The following is a 17,662-nucleotide window of genomic DNA, read 5'->3' on the forward strand; positions in this document are numbered from 1 at the left end:
GACATACAGGCACATCGGGCACAGTGCATGTCATCGACCTAGGTCAGGGGTCTCCAAACTGCGGCCCGAGGGCCAGATGTGGCCCTTTGCGAGCCTTTATCTGGCCCTTGGGACACTATTTCTTCCACTGATTATGAGGTGCTATTCCTTCCACTGACACCAACAAGGGGGCACTATTTCTTCCACTGATACCAATGATGGGATACAATTCCTCCTAATAGGGGCACTACTCCTTCTCCTACTGACCACTAGCCTTGAGGCCATATTTATTCTCACTGGTAATGGGAACGAGACATTTTCTGCCCCCGCTGGCCACAATCTGGCCCTCCTAATGTCTCAAGGACAATAAACTGGCCCTTTGTATGAAAAGTTTGGAGACCCCTGACCTAGGTGAGTGACGTGGATTAAAGGCAGGACCAAACCTGTTTTCAGAAAAAAAAAAGGTAAACAAACAAAAAAAAGCAGATATTCAGGAAGCAGAGCAGAGGAGGGGCGAACAGGAGGAGCTTATAATTTGAGGGTGAAGATCCGCTTTAATAATTAAATTTATTGAGGAAAGACAGATTCTGCTTATCCACCACCATCGTAAATTATAAGTTGTCCAAAATTTTGTGAAGAATATCAACACATATTTTTTTAGGAAAAAAATTAAACCAACATAATGTTATCTATCTACCTGTGCCAAGACAAAACATGGCACGGGTACATAGACATTGCTTTGCTGCAAATCCTGCTCCCACCTCCCAGGTAAAGGGTTTGCAGTTGGGCCCATCACTGTCCTCTACATGTCGAGGTAGTGGGAGCCAGAAAAAACAAAGGTGTTATGAGTGAATAAACATTCAAGTAATCTAACAGAAAATCATTATGTTCATCTTTCATTAACCACTTGCCTACTGGACACTTTTACCCCCTTCCTGCCCAGGTCAATTTTCCGCTTTCACACTTTGAATGACAATTGCGCAGTTATGCAATGCTGTACCCATATGATGTTTTTATATATTTTTTTTCCACACAAAGCGCTTCCTTTTTGTAGTATTTAATCACCACTGATTTTCTTTTTATTTGCTAAACAAATGAAAAAAGAACGAACATTTTGAACCCCCCCCCCCCCCCATTTTTCATAGTTTCCTATAGTTTGCATGATGGGCACTGATGAGGTGGCACTGGTGGGCACTCATGAGGCGGCACTGGTGGGCACTGATGAGGCTGCATTAATAGGTGGCACTGATGGGCACTGATAGGCAGCATGAAGGGCATTGAGAGATGGCACTGATAGGCAGCATTGATATGTGACACTAATGGGCACTGCTAAATGGCACTGATGGGCACTGGTAGGCAGCGCTGATAGGTGGCACTGATTGGTGACACTAATGGGCACTGATTGGCAGTACTGGTGGGCACTGGTTGGCAGCATTAGTGGGCAATGATTAGCAGCACTCATGGGCACACATTGGCAGCACTAGTGGTCACTGTTTGGACTGCACTTATAATCAGGACACTGTGATCCCCAACACAAGCTGGTTACCGGCTCTCTTCTTCTCTCTTCACACTGTGAGCATTAGGAAAGAAAAGCTGATAATCGGCTTGTGTTTATATCCTGTGATCAGCTGTCATTGGCTGACAGCTGATAACATGGTAAAGGGCCGCTGTGATAGACCCTTTACCCCCGATTTGTGATCAGCTGAGTCTGAAGGGGATGTGCGGTAGCGCGATCACAGAAGGAGGTGAAATTTGCTCATTGTATGCCCTGTATTAGAAGAAGGAAAGTATCTGTCTTTTTCCAAGGGAGATTTTCCTGCAAATTGGGGAATTTTCATGTGAGATAATCGGCGTATACTGTATAAATACACCTGTTATTACTCTATGCCAAAAAAAAAACAGCCCGATCATCTCAAGTAGTGCTTACAATTTAGATGTATCACTTGTTTATGGGGGTTATTTATGTGCAAGTTTATTGTTCCTCTTATCTCATTGCAAGTTTTGCACACATATAGGTGCCATACACTGTTAAGCCTTGTACACATGGCCGGGAATCCCGTGAGGAAAAAAACGTTGGTTTTCCTGACGGGGTTCCTGGCAAGCTTTCCTTGCTCGCCGAGTGTATGCACAGGCCATTCAAAAGAACTGCCGTATGGCAAGAACGGGGTGACGGCATTGACTACGATTAGATATATAAAAATAGGTGGAACTCCTGCGCTGAAATGGGTAGGTGCCCTGATCAGACACCTATTGGTTGCAGCAAGGGCATGTATCCCAATTCTATGGAAAAGTGCAAACACCCCAAATAAACAACAATGGTTAGGTAGAATATCGGAAATCCAACAGATGGAGAAACTTACCATGGGCATAAGAGAACAAGAGGATAAGTACAGAATGACATGGACTCCCTATATAAGATATAGAGAGGGAGACCCGTGAGTGAAAGGGGAGGAGAGAGGGGGGGGCACTGGCGAGAATAACCTGGAGAGAACCGTTTTTTTTTTTTGTTTGTTTTTTTTGGGGGGGGTGGGGGAAGGGTGGATGGGAGGTGTATGTATGGGTTATTCAGGAACTATAGCTACTACTAAAAACACTTACAGAAAGAATGTAAGAAACAGAGAAGTGGAATGTTTTCAGTTATGTTGTAACATACAGAAGGCATATTTATGTGTAAATGAATTAACATGATGTGGATAACTTTGAAAAAAAAATAATAAAATAGAGAATTAAAAAAAAAAAAAATGGGTAGGTGGGGAGGGGAGGGGATGGGAAGGGGAGGGGGGGAGGAGATGCAAGGGGCTGTGGATGTGGGCACTGCAGCAAACAAAAAAAGGTCTGTCCAATAAAGACAATGAATAAATGTGCAAATAGGTATGAGTGTCTGCGCTGTGGTAAGAGCTAGTGAATGGGTGAATGGATGAGGGGAGAGCAAAGGGAGATGGGGGGGGGGGGTGGATGTGGGCTGGGGGAGACAAAGAGTGTACAGACACAATGAAGTGACCTAACACGGTAATGGATGGGTACAGTGCTAGCTAAGCTGTGTCACAATGAACACAGTAAAAATCTTAAGGTGGCTAAAAGATATATATAGTGACAAAAATGTATATATAAAAATATATAAAAATATATAAAAATGAAAAATACAGTCAATATAGTCCCAGATAAGTTCAAACAAAAAGAAAAAAGAAAAAAGCCACAGTTCCAAGAAGGGTTGATGCAAAGGTGTATAAGTGAATAAATGAAAAAGTGGAAAAAATTGCAAGATCCAGTAAGTGAAGGTGTGCAGCCTAATCTAATCCACAAGCCGTGTAGCCCACACCATTCAGTGATCTTCACAGCTTACCTCCCAGCTGTCATTCAGAGTCAAAACAAATTACCAATACTTCAGCCTTTTTCTATTGGGTGGATATCTTCCTCTCAGTTCTCAGAAATTGACCATGACTACGACGAGCATGCGCTTGTCACATTCGATGCCATCGCTGCCATCTTGCTACACCCTACAATGCCCTTGTATGCTACCGTGCATGTGTCGAAGTCTTTTTGAGCATGCGTGGGTTTACCTGGAGACAGGTAAGCATACACACGCTCGGTTTTCTCAGCAGGAAACACTGCCGAGAATCCCGACGAGAAAATAGAGAGCAGGTTCTCTATTTCTCTTTCGTTCATAGACGGACACAGCATCCTTTGACCTTAGGGTTATGCTTCTTCCTACCAGGAGATTTAGGCAGAATTCTACAGCACTTAAGGTGTTAAAAACTTTCCTTCATGCCGCTCCTCCCAGGGGGCGTGGCTCCCCCAGGCATAACCCCCACTCTGCTTTAGCAGCCTCAGTTTGTTTCTGCCTAACCGTCAGGAGAGTCAGGCTCTCTCTGGAGTCCTGGACTCTGGAGTTTTTTCTTGCAAATTTTTTTGCATTTTGCGAGTTTTTTCCTCGCTTTTTTATTTTATTTTTATTTTTGAATCCTGCGATTCTTCTATCAACAGCCGACTGGGTGACAGGCTGGGTCCTCGACCCTTGTAGTCCCCCCAGGTTCGGCCTTCGAGCGTGTGCCGGCCCTCAGCTCCGCTTTGGGACGTCCACGACAGGCCCCATTGCTCCAGGGGCGGCCGGGGAACTTCGGTTCTAGGGCACACATATGACCGGTCTCTATGGCCTTGTCACAGTGTGTCTGGCTGACAGCCATGCCGTTCGCGGACGTTGGTTCTGTCTGGGATACCTCCAGCCAGGTAGTCGCAGGACAGGTAAGTAGTGGCCCCTTACTCAGGTAAGTGGTCTGGCTGGAATGTTTTCCCTTGGGAGGTCGACTGAGGGTTTTCCCCTGCTTTCCTCTCTCCCTTATTCCTCTCCCTCCTTTCCCCTTTGGGTGACGGCTGTGCAGGGGGTTTTTTCCCTGGGGCTCATATTATTATTTTTTTTTTTTTTTTTTTTTTCACTCGGGTATGGCTGGGGCTGTTCTGTGTCACTGCAGGGGACTGTGGTGGACATTCTGGGCATTTTTGTGTGTGCTGTGTGCTGTTTTGGTGTACTGTCATTTTTGGGTACACTGTCTTTTTAAAACTGCGCAACGGCGGCCATTTTGCCGGAGCCGCGCTTGTATTATTCGGCGGCCATTTTCTTGTGGCCGGCGCCATTTTCAGCACTAGTTCGGCCTCTAGTGGCCGTTTCGGCGGGGAAAAAAGACCGCGAATCATCTGAGGGGACAGACGCAGCGCTGCAGCTTCTCCTCAGCACACACTTGCCTTCACAGACCGCGCTGTACCAGGGGGTGGTGAGTCTCAGGGGGCCCCATACTGTGCTCTAGCGGCCGGGAGGTGACCTGTGGGGGACTTTTTTCCTGCCCTTGGCAGTAGGGGTGAAATGGCAACGGCAATATGGAGCCTGAATCAGGCCCCTCATTTCTTACAATGCCGGAATTAACCCTTAAGCGCCCCTCCCCCTGCCACATCTGTTGAATCGGTGTCGGCTGTCCTGGAGTCTTTTCTCACCAGGTTTGAAGCAGCCAGTGCTCGGTTGGGGGGTAAAAAAGCGCCCCCCCCCGGAGGCTGTTTCTGGGGATATCTCTGACGCAGAATCTGATGCTTCTGGTTCTGTCATGTCAGAGGATGCGGGCTTAACCCACATGGACAGCGAGGATGACTCTGCTGCGGAGTCTGCTGATAAGGAATTTGTTGGAGCTCTTATTACTGCGGTGCGTGAGGCTCTTCATTTAGAGGATTTGGCGGAGACACCAGCGGTGTCAGTCCTTTTGGATTCCGCAAACCACCGCGTACCGCTAAGGTATTCCCCTGTGTTCCTTATTTAGACAATATGTTGTATAAGGAATGGGATACACCGCAAAAGGCTTTTACGGTTCCTAAAAGCTTTGCTACCGTTACCCCCTGGAGGAGGACTTTTTTAAAAAAGTGGGTCACTCCTCCGTCGGTGGACCCTCCTGTGTCCAGACTGAGTAAGGCTACTACGTTGCCTGTGGAGGGGGCTCCTGCTTTCAAGGACCCCGCTAATAGGAGAGTGGAGGCCGTGGCCCGCTCCCTGTTCTCGGTGGTGGGTTCGGTGGTAAGGCCGGCTCTGGCCGGAGCCCTGGTAGCTCAGACGCTGACTGAAAGGGCGAAGCTCCTGCTGCAGGACCTGGAGGTCCAGGGGGCTTCCGAGTCCTCTAGGGACCTGGCTGAACAGTTGATTCAGGGTCAGAAGTTTCTCTGCGAGGCGGATATGGATTAGATTCCTTTGCTTTCCAGGGCTTCTGTCTACGCAGTGGTTCTGCGCCGCCTTGTATGGCTGAAGTGCTGGTCGGCTGACCAGTACTCAAAAAAGGCCTTGGTAGATTTGCCCTTTAAGGGCGGACGGCTTTTGGGGGCATCCCTGGATGACATCATTAAGGATGCCACTGGAGGTAAGAGCACCTTGCACCCTCAGTCGGGGAAGGGTAGGGAACCTCGCCGCAAGCAAGGTCCTACTTTTACTACCCCCTAAACGGTTTTTTTCGTGCGCCAGCGCGGCTGGAAAAGGTCCGCAAGGTGCAAAAGCCCTTGCTGCCGGGCGTAAGCGCCCCTGGTTCAAAAAACCGAACAAGCCTGCGGACAAGCCTGCTTCCGCATGAAGGTCTGCCCCCGCCCGGGTCTCGGGTGGGGGGACGGCTTCACGACTTCGTGGATCGGTGGAATTCTCTTCTATCCGACCGTTGGGTTTGCGAGGTGGTCGCCTCGGGGTACAAGATAGAGTTCATTTCTTGTCCCCCAAACAGATTTTTTTCCATCCAACCTCCAGCTTCCTCCGGATCGTCGGCTAGCCCTGTCCGGGGCTGTCCAGGATCTTCTGGACAGGGGGGTGGTTGTGCCGGTCCCCTCGCTGGAACGGTTTCGGGGGTTCTACTCCAATCTGTTCGTGGTCCCCAAGAAGGGAGGGGTTCGCCCTATCCTGGACCTAAAGGCCCTCAACTCCTTTGTCAAGGTGCAGCGATTCAGGATGGAGTCGGTCCGTTCTATCATGGCGTCCCTCCACCAGGGGGACTTCATGGCGTCCTTAGACATCATGGACGCATACCTGCATGTTCCCGTTTGCACAAGCCACCAAAGGTATCTGCGCTTTGCGATCGGGGAGGACCACTATCAATTCGTGGCCCTCCCGTTCGGGCTGGCGTCGGCACCACGGGTGTTCACCAAGGTGCTCGCCCCGATCCTGGCCTTGCTACGGCAGCGAGGGATCGCTATCGTGGGATACCTGGACGACCTTCTCCTGAGAGCTTCTTCAGGCTCAGAGTTAGAGGAGGACGTGTCCATCACGTGTCGGACTCTGCAGGAGTTCGGCTGGTTTCTGAATCTCAGAAAATCAGTGTTGGTTCCGTCCCAGAGGCTGGAACCCCTGGGGCTGGTTTTGGATTCGGGGGAGACAAAAGTGTTCCTCCCATCGCAAAACCTGCTGACCCTGCAATCTGCAGTGAGACAGTTGTTGACCCAGAAGTGGTCATCTCTTCGCTTCTGCATGCGGGTTCTGGGTCTGATGGTGGCCTCCTTCGAGGCAGTTCTGTATGCCCAATCCACACCAGGGTACTACAGAAGGAGATTCTGTCACGATGGGACAGGGTCCCATCTTCTCTGGATCACCAGATTCGGTTGAGCCATCTGGCCAAGTCTTCCCTGGCATGGTGGCTGACGTCTCCGGTGCTTCGGTCCGGGAAGTCTTTTCTTCCGTGCCGCTGGACAGTGGTCACGACGGATGCCAGCCTCTTCGGCTGGGGGGGCACCCAGTCAGCCCAGGGGCGCTGGACTCGGGAGGAGTCCCGCCTGCCGATCAATATCCTGGAGCTCCGAGCAATCAAGCTGTGCCTTGTCAGGTGGTCGCTGGAGCTACAGGGCCGTCCTGTCAGGATCCAGTCCGACAACGCCACGGCCGTGGCGTACATCAATCATCAGGGCGGCACAAGGAGCTCGGCCGCGGCGACGGAGGTCGCTCACATACTTCGGTGGGCCGAAAGGTCCGTTCCGGCCCTGTCGGCGGTATACATTCCGGGAGTTCTGAATTGGCAAGCCGACTCCCTAAGTCGCATGACTCTGGATCAAGGGGAGTGGTCTCTCCACCCGGAGGTGTTTCAGATCCTGTGCCAAAAATGGGGCACTCCAGACGTGGACCTTCTGGCGTCCCGTCTCAATCGGAAGGTACCACGGTTTGTGGCTAGGTCAAGGGACCCGTGGGCAGACGCGTCAGACGCGTTAGTGGCTCCCTGGGTCAATATCACCTGATTTACGCCTTCCCTCCTCTAAGGCTCCTACCCCGCCTGCTGCGCAGGGTGGAAGCCGAAGGTATTCCAACGATCCTGATCGCCCCGGATTGGCCGCGTCGCTCTTGGTACGCGGACCTGGTACGTCTGGTGACAGACGCCCCCTGGCGTCTGCCTCTGAGGGAAGATCTCCTGTCTCAGGGCCCGATCTTCCATCCTGCTTTACGGTCACTGGCTTTAACGGCGTGGCTGTTGAGAACCAGGTACTGAAGGACCGGGGCCTGTCGGGCCCGGTAATCTCTACCATGCTGCGTGCACGGAAGTCCACTTCTCGAAAAATTTACCATCGTACATGGAAAGCATACATCTCTATGTGTGAGGAGATGAAGTGGCACCCCCGTACTTACGTGGTGTCCCGGATCCTGCTGTTCCTACAGCGGGGAGTGGACCAGGCTCTTGCCTTGAGCACGATCAAGAGTCAGATTTCTGCTCAGGCTGTTTATTTTCAGCGTCCCTTGGCAGCGAATTCTTTGGTTCGCACGTTTGTGCAGGGGGTCCGGCATGTGGCCCCCCCGGTGCGCCCTCCGCTACCTTCTTGGGACTTGAACTTGGTCCTCTCGGCGCTTCAGCGTGCCCCCTTTGAGGACATTCGGGAGATCCCCTTGCTGACTTTGTCGCAGAAGGTGGTCTTTCTGGTAGCTATTACCTCTATCAGACGAGTGTCTGAACTGGCGGCCTTGTATTGCAAGGCCCCCTACTTGGTCATCCATCAGGATAAGGCGGTGCTGCGCCCGCAGCCCTCTTTTCTTCCGAAGGTCGTTTCGGCCTTTCACATTAACGAGGACATTGTTGTTCCATCATTATGTCCTCAGCCGAAGAACCCGAAGGAGGCCTCTTTACATTCTCTGGATGTGGTTCGGGCCCTTCGAGTTTACTTGTCGGCGACAGCTCCGTTCCGGAAGTCGGACTCGCTGTTCGTGTCTGTGTCCGGTCCCAGTAAGGGCCTGGCAGTCTCGTCGGCCACCATTTCCAGGTGGATCCGACAGGTTGTGCTTCAGGCCTTCGCCCTGAAGGGGCGGGCGCCTCCCTTTCGGGTCATGGCGCATTCGACCAGGGCGATCGGGGCCTCCTGGGCTTCCGACACCAAGCCTCTGTGTTACAGGTGTGTAAGGCAGCGACCTGGTCGTCGTTCCACACTTTTTCAAAGTTTTATAAGGTGGATGTGAGTGCATCTTCTTATGCCTCCTTCGGCCGCAGGGTGTTACAGGCGGCAGTTTAAGGTTGGAGTTCCTCCGTTGAGTAACTCCGATTTTGTTTGGGGTGTAACCTGTTTTTGCTGTGTTATTTTCCCACCCCTCGAATTTTTTTGACACTGCTTGGGGACGTCCCTAAGGTCAAAGGATGCTGTGTCCGTCTATGAACGAAAGAGAAAAAAGGATTTTTGTACTCACCGTAAAATCCATTTCTCTGAGTTCATAGACGGACACAGCACCCACCCCTCCTTTGTTTGTACTGCTTGTTACGAACTGAGGCTGCTAAAGCAGAGTGGGGGTTATGCCTGGGGGAGCCACGCCCCCTGGGAGGAGCGGCATGAAGGAAAGTTTTTAACACCTTAAGTGCTGTAGAATTCTGCCTAAATCTCCTGGTAGGAAGAAGCATAACCCTAAGGTCAAAGGATGCTGTGTCCGTCTATGAACTCAGAGAAATGGATTTTACGGTGAGTACAAAAATCCTTTTTTTTCTCGTCGAGATTCCTGGCAGTTTTCCCGACAAGAAACCATACACACACACACACGCGGTTTTCTCGGCAAAAAGCTCTTCCAGTAGCTTTCTTGCCGAGAAAAACGTTCATGTGTACGAGGCTTAAAGTGGAAGTTCACCCTTCTAAACAACATTCTTTTAAACAAAGGGGCTCAGTCAGTCTAAAAACATTCCGCTGTTAAAAAAAATTAGAAACGTTTCCATACCTGTTTTTCAGCTATGTGAAACAGTTACTTCCTGGTCTAGGTGCTGTGGGATTAGGCGTGTCTCTCTGTGCTAGCTTTGCTGCAATGCTTCCTGGGTTTACAGCGTCACGCTGCCCAGGAAAGAATTCACAACCCCCCTAACTCCAAATCGCACATTATTTCCGCTCGTCACATGACTTTTGAAGCCAGTCATGTGACGTGGGCGGATAGAAAAGATCGCTATTGTGTTTACTGTGAAGGGGGCGAGTGCTTTTCAGGACGCTGCGCCGTTGTCACAGCAACTGTGCAGTGTTGACGGCGCGGCTCGCCGTCAACACTGCGCAGGCGCGGGATAAAGCGGTGAATGCTGGGACTACAGCATTCGCCGCATCCCGGAAGAAACTGACGTTGGGCTACAGACTACCCAGAAGTAAGATGGAAACGTCCATCTCTAAGGCCCCTTTCACATTGAGGAGTTTTTCAGGCGGTAAAGCGCTAAAAATAGCGCTGCTATCCCGCCTGAAAAACTCCTGCACTGCAGACTCAATGTGAAAGCCCGAGGGCTTTCACACTGAGGCGATGCGCTGGCGGGAGACAAAAAAATCTCCTGTCAGCAGCATCTTTGGAGCGGTGAGAGGAGCGGCATGTATACCGCTCCTTCACCGCTCCTTCCCATTGAAAACAATGGGAAGTCGCGGCAATACCGCCCGCAATGCGCCTCTATAGAGGCGCATTGCGGGCGATATTAACTCTTTATCGGCCGCTAGCGGGGGTTAATACCGCACCGCTAGCGGCCGAATCCCGTGGTAATCCCGGCGGTATAGCGCCGCTATATTTAGCGGCGTTATACCGCAACCGCAGCTCTTGCCTCAGTCTGAAAGGGGCCTAAGTTATCTAAAATATTATTTTTGGACAATTCGGAATGCTGGCGCCTAGATTCCTGGGACGGGTGAGTACATTATTGCATATGTACACAGCGGGAGAAAGGATTTAAAAAAAAAAAAAGGATTTCGGCGGAACCACCCCTTTAAGTATTATTCTCTCAGCAGTGCTGTAACTAAGAATGCTCATTGTAGATAGCCATGATAGCTACAATATTTACATTTGTCATGAAAATATGGCACATTAGGACAATACAAAGATAGAAAAAAAATCATGTTTGAAAACGGCACAAGTAAAAATGTGTAGACACTAGTCTCCCTTTAAAACTGACATTGCTTCTATATTAACAGGCATTGCAAATGACAGGTTGCACATTCATATAATTGATGCGCTACAAATTTAATTATTTAATTAGGATAATACAACTGTACGCATTTTAAAGACCTTGTTTATTTCTTTCACCCTCTTTTCCAGGCTTATGGTATTGTTTTTATTCGAAAGATTAAGCACAGACATACTCTTGCCAAGAACTATTTTTCACAGATTCCAGAGATGGCACCATTTCTTCATCAAGAGAAGTCAAATCAGATGTCTGCAGTTAATGATCTGGTTATTAGTAAACCTATCGCTACTGCTTTCCAAGCTTAGACTATTTGCCGCTCACTTCAGTATGTTTATCTTTTTCATTAAATGCCTTTATATTTTCTCTGCTGGATAATTCAGTAATGGAACATTTTCTGACTTCAGCTATGCTTTTTATAATTCTATGAATCCTGTATTTTCATCCCCAAGCATGGAGCAGTGATTGTAAAATGATCAAACCTGTTATAAAACAATAAAGGCAAGACTGGACCATTTGTATGGGTGTTGATGTGTGTTCCTATTTCAATGAACATTAGTTATAGCATTATTTTATTGTATCACTAGTGATTTAGCCATGTAAATGAAGTTCTTGTTCGTATTAAAAATCCACTGATTCTAAACATTTTGGGCTAGATCCACGTAGCGGATCGTAATTTTAGGCAGGCGTAGCGTAAAGTAGTAACGCTACGCCGCCGCAACTTTGAGAGGCAAGTGCTGTATTCACAAAGCACTTGCCTCTAAAGTTACGGTGGCGTAGCGTAAATCTGCCGACGTAAGGGCGCGCAATTCAAATGGATGAGATGGGGGCGTGTTTTATGTTAATACGTCTTGACCCGACGTAAATGACGTTTTTTCTGAACGGCGCATGCGCCGTCCGTGGGGGTATCCCAGTGCGCATGCTCCAAATTAACCCGCAACAAGCCAATGCTTTCAACGTGAACGTAATTCTACGCAAAGCCCTATTCGCGAACGACTTACGCAAACGACATAAAATTTACAAAATTCGACGCGGGAACGACGTCCATACTTAACATAGGATACGTCTCATATAGCAGGGGTAACTATACGCCGGAAAAAGCCTTACGGAAACTACGTAAAAAAATGCGCCGGCCGGACGGACGTTTGTGGATTGGCGTATCTAGCTGATTTGCATACTCGAATCGGAAATCGACGGAAGCGCCATCTAGCGGCCAGCGTAAATATGCACCTTAGATCCGACGGCGTACTAAGACGCACGCCAGTCGGATCTAGCCCAGCTTTAGGCGTATCTTGTTTTGTGGATACAAAACAAAGATATGCCGGAGCAAACTAGAAGTTACGCGGCGTATCAATAGATACGCCGTCGTAACTTCTTCGTGGATCTGGCCCTTTTGGTTTAATTTTGGATAGCGTGAAGAATGGTTGGAACTCCTGCCATGTTTTTTTTTTTTTTAAAGTGTATTTTGTGCGTGTACTCGAGAGAGGAGCCGGACTGCAGGAGTTGGGAGTAGGCAGGCCTCCACCAGAGGCAATCTGCCATCTTTCTCCATGCCCCGGGTGGCAATGGCGGGTGTGTGAGGGGGTCCTCCCACACAGCCCGCCCTACCTGCTCCGCTTTGAAGCCCAACGGGGCAGAGGGACTCCCTATAAGGGAGTGAGAGGATTAGCCCCCTCAACCAGCCCCATTAGTCCTTCGCCTCTCTTTTAGAGACCACGTGGTCAAAGTGCGTGTGTTAACCCAATTTAGAGTGCGTGTGTAGGTGTGGTGTTTTTTTGTGGGAGGGGGTGGGCGTACTAAGCACAGGCTTACCTTGCATAGCACACCCACCGGGAGCCGGGCTGAGACCACCAAACTCAATTCACATGAAGCCGAGACCGGGATCCGAACCTCTAGCTGCAGAGGTGAATGGCTTGTCAGCACAGTGCCAATCGCGTTGAGCCACCGCAGCTCCACACCCTGCCATGTTTTTACTGCTATATGTGTCCCAACTGTGTATTATTTCCTCTTACGCAAATAGGTGTATATCAGGTAAAGAACAATAAAATTTTATTCTCACATTGACATCATTTTATTGCTCTAACTACACTTTTAATATACATGTTTACTGCAAGTAATGCTACAAAATATACTCATAAAGAGCGAAGATTCAATTCACTCTCACAGCTAGTTAAGAGTGTGACAATAGTGGACCATAGATGGAGCAATTTTCATTCCTGCAACACAGTGTCAATGAGGGAATCCCTCCTGCAAAGCCAATGTGTTCTCCAGCGGGGGAGCAGGGGGACAGGGGGAGCTGTCCCCACTTGGAGAAAACAGTGATTACTACAGCAGACTGTGGCGGACCTATGATTGCTCATAATGAGCTGAATGTAAATGAACCGCTGTCCATTTACATCAGGCTACCTACAATCTATCACCTTTAGACCCCTTTCACACTGAGGAGTTTTTCAGGCGGTACAGCGCTAAAAATAGCGCCTAAATACCGCCTGAAAAACTCCTGCCCAGCCTTCTCAATGTGAAAGTCCGAGGGCTTTCACACTGAGGCGATGCGCTGGCAGGAGAGAAAAAAATCTCCTGCAAGCAGCATCTTTGGAGCGGTGAGAGGAGCGGTATATATATCGCTCCTTCCCATTTAAAACAATGGGAAACCGCGGTAATACCGCCCGCAATGCGCCTCTGCAAAAAAAAAAAAAAAAAAGTATAAATAGTAGCAAAAGAAGTATCCGGACTGCCGCACTTCAAAACTATCCACTTTATTATAAATCTCAGCAGGTTGGCACATTTCGTGTTCCTAGCGCTTAATCATAACCTACTTAGTCCGATCACTTATCTCTCTCTTATAGTGGTTACACAGCTGCTAGCAATAAACCCTTATAAAGCATACAAGTCTGCAGAAATGAAATCCTAGCTGAAATGCTGCACTGCAAACAAAACAAGGATAAAATGTTTTCAACTGGTCCACTACATCACATCATCTGTGATGCAGAGGACCAGATGTATTCCATAACCACAATATAATATTCCAAAAAACAATTCATACAAACACCATCAAAACACAGAAGCAACATCTTAGTACGACCTCACGTTTGCACAGCAGTCTAAACACATCGGGCCAGATTCATGTAGGAGGGAGTATCTTTGTGCAGGCGTAGCGTATCCTAGATACGCTACGCCACCTTAACTTAGAGAGGCGAGTACCGTATTCACAAAGAACTTGCGCCCTAAGTTACGGCGGCTTAGCATAAATGGGCCGGCGTAAGCCCACCTAATTCAAACTAGGCTGGTAGGGGGCGTGTTGTATGGTAATGAATCGTGACCCCACGTAAATGACGCACCTAACGAACGGCGCATGCGCGCGCATGCTCAGTATCACGTCGAATTTTCTCCATAACTTACCCCGGCTCAATGTTTAGTCGACGTGAACGTAACCTACGCCCATCCCCATTCACGGACGACTTACGCAAACGACGTAAAATACGACGCTGTTCCGACGTTTCCGACCTCCATACCTAACATGACTTACCCCTGCTTTATGAGGGGTAAAGTTACGCCGGTCGGACGCCTTACGTAAACAGCGTATTTTAATACGCCGGGCGCAAGTACGTTTGTGAATCGGCGTATCTAGCTCATTTGCATATTCGATGTGGAAATCAATGGAAGCGCCACCTAGCGGCCAGCGTAAATATGCACCTAAGATACGACGGCGTAAGAGACTTACGTCAGTCATATCTTAGACAAATTCTGGCGTATCTGATACTTTGAATCAGGCGCCGAGATACGACGCCTCACATTCAGACTTACGACGGCGTATCTGGAGATACGCCGTCGTAAGTCCTTCGTGAATCCGGGCCATCATCTCCCCACAAGGATCTCCTCACCCTCTCTATCCACTGTAAGCTGTATGATCGTCTCCATGCTGACCATTAAAATGATTAGCTTCATTCGTAGAATGGGGTTCGTAGAAGGGGTTTCTATGTTTTTTCTGTATGTCAGAAACATGGTCATGGAGGCGATCACGTCCTACCCAAATTCTGTATGTGACAAATCTTGCATGTGATGAGATACACCAAGCACCTTTTATTACAATTAATAAAATGTTTTATTCTATACTCTTACACTAGTCGTAGAACCTGTGAAAATATACTAAATTATATGTGGAATTTCCTGAATTGCTGAGGTGCCATCAACGAAAAACATATTCAGATAGTGCCACCAACAAATTCAGGATCCTACTAATTTAATTGCAAGGGTAGCTTCAACATTGTTTTTCTGGCAATAGTAAATGCCAAGTATGATTTTATGTATCTCAATATTAGTGAAAAAATCTGAAGAAATTCTGATATAAGCGTAAGTGACCGCAGGGAGTTCCTGAAAAGATTGAAAGAAGGTGTTTTGCATCTGCCATCAACTACTGAGACTGTGGAAGGCCTACATTTTGTATTTATAGGAGGTGAAGCATTTGTATTGCACCTAATTAAACCTTTTTCCTTGAGGAATTTAACGCCGCAGCAAAAAAAATTCACCAACCGCTTGTCCAGGGCAAGAATTACAAGCATTCTCCTGGAACGGATTATGCTCGTAATCTAAAGTTCCACTGTAATCATATAGATTAATTATGTTGTTACTATCATCAGGGCTTTTTTTCATCCGGAACGTGGTGGAACACCCGTTTTGCCACCTCTGGCAGCCTTCTCCCCTCCAGGCTGTCACTTCCTCCACCGGCTTTTGTGTGCTAGCGCTGGTACCAAGGGCATGATCCCCACATCTGTTAATAGGTGCCCGGGTTTAGACGCTTCAACTGTCAGACCGTTTTTAATTGGAGGCTTCCAGCGGCAGCTTCTGTGCCCACCTACTACCAATCAGATCGGAATCAAATCAAGCTTAGTGAAGTGCTCTAAAAAGGCCTCCTCGGCTCTGTGCTACACCGATCTGATAGGTAACACTGCACAGCTCTAATGCTGCGAAGCTAAACTGTGTGCGGTAAACTGTGAAGAGGTGAAAGAGTGGAGGAGGGGGGTGGACAGCTGTGCAGAGGGACAGCTGTGGAGACGTTGTGGTTGTTTAGCAGAGGTCAGAGCTGGGGATGGGGTTGGGGGGGTTGTGTAAAGTGAGGGCTGAGGGGGGTGCTGGAGGTTCAGAGGTGAAAGATTGGATTTTGTAGAGGTTGAAATCTATAGATTGGGGTGAGCTGTAGATAGGGGTGCAGAAGGGAAATGTGTGTGGGGGGGGGGGGGGAGATAATCTGTGGATGGGAGTGCAGAGGTGACATGTTGACAGAGGGTGAAAAAGTAAGTTGTGGATGGGGGGTGGGGGCATACTAAGGGAAACTGTGACATGTGGGGGAGAGAAGGGGGGTTAAGCTGTGGATGGGGGAGAGGATGAGCTGGTGACAGGGGGTGAGGGGTAGAGGATGAGCTATGGATGGGAAGTGTGAGCTGTGAACAGGGGGGAGGGTGGGAGAGGGTGAGCTGTGAATGGGGAGGGAAGGCTGAGTAGGGATGGGGGGGAGAGAACTCTGCCATATCCTTGCCTGGGGCAGATAATAAAGGGGTTATAGGAGAGGGGCAGATGAAAAAAGAGGTACAGCAGTTAAAAAAAGGGGAACAGTGGTGGGATGGAGGAGAATGTACAGTGGTGGGAAACATGAGAGGGAGGCACAGTGGTGGGGCAGATAGGGGGGTACAGCGGTGAGAAAGATGAGAAAAGAGGTACGGTGGTGGGGCAGATGAGAAAGGAGGTACATCAATGGGGCAAATGAGAAGGGGTACAATGGGGGGCAGATAAGAAAGGGGGTACAGCAGTGGGGCAGATAAGAAAGGAGGTAAAGTGGAGGGGCAGATTAGAAGGGGTACAGTGGTTAGGCAGATGAGAAGTGAGGTACAGTGGTAGGGGAGACAAGAAGGGTGGTACAGTGGTGGGGAAGATGATAAAGGGGGTACCGTGTTGGGACAGATAAGAAAGGGGGTACAGTTGTGGGGCAGATGAGAAAGGCGGTACAGTGGTAGGGCAGATGAGGGGTACAGTGGTGGGGCAGATAAGGGGAGCACAGCGGTGTGGAAGATGGGAAAATAGGTACGGTGGTGGGGAAGATGAGAAAGGCGGTGCTGTGTTCTGAGGTGTGAAGGTGCAGGAATTGGGGTGATCTGAGGTGTGAAGGTGCAGGAATTGGGGTGATCTGAGGTGTGAAGATACAAGAATTGGGGTGATCTGAGGTGTGAAGATACAAGAGTTGGGGTGATCTGAGGTGTGAAGATGCAGGAATTGGGGTGATCTGAGGTGTGAAGGTGCAGGAATTGGGGTAATCTGAGGTGTGAAGATACAGGAGTTGAAGTGATCTGAGGTGTGAAGAAGCAGGAATTGGGGTGATCTGAGGTGTGAAGGTGCAGGAATTGGGGTGATCTGAGGTGTGAAGATACAAGAGTTGGGGTTATCTGAGGTGTGAAGATACAGGAGTTGGGGTGTTCTGAGGTGTGAAGGTGCAGGAATTGGGATGATCTGAGGTGTGAAGATACAAGAGTTGGGGTGATCTGAGGTGTGAAGATGCAGGAATTGGGGTGATCTGAGGTGTGAAGGTGCAGGAATTGGGGTAATCTGAGGTGTGAAGATACAGGAATTGGGGTGATCTGAGGTGTGAAGATACAGGAGTTGGGGTGATCTGAGGTGTGAAGATACAGGAGTTGGGGTGATCTGAGGTGTGAAGATACAGGAGTTGGGGTGATCTGAGGTGTGAAGATGCAGGAATTGGGGTGATCTGAGGTGTGAAGATGCAGGAATTGGGGTGATCTGGGGTGTGAAGG

At 49.0% G+C, this 17,662-nt stretch overlaps 1 protein-coding gene across 1 annotated transcript in view; it reads left to right on the top strand.

Annotated features, from left to right (window-relative positions):
• Window positions 1-11,380, top strand: part of IQUB (IQ motif and ubiquitin domain containing) — a 90,393-nt gene extending 79,013 nt beyond the window's left edge. Inside the window, exon 13 of the mRNA XM_040343714.1 lies at window positions 10,997-11,380. Within this exon, the coding sequence (XP_040199648.1) occupies window positions 10,997-11,170 (174 nt within the window). The 3' untranslated portion in view covers window positions 11,171-11,380. The remainder of the gene's footprint in view (window positions 1-10,996) is intronic.
• Window positions 11,381-17,662: the final 6,282 nt, after the last annotated feature.

This window comes from Rana temporaria, chromosome 3 (assembly GCF_905171775.1).
Source record: "Rana temporaria chromosome 3, aRanTem1.1, whole genome shotgun sequence".
NCBI classification, from domain to species: domain Eukaryota; kingdom Metazoa; phylum Chordata; class Amphibia; order Anura; family Ranidae; genus Rana; species Rana temporaria.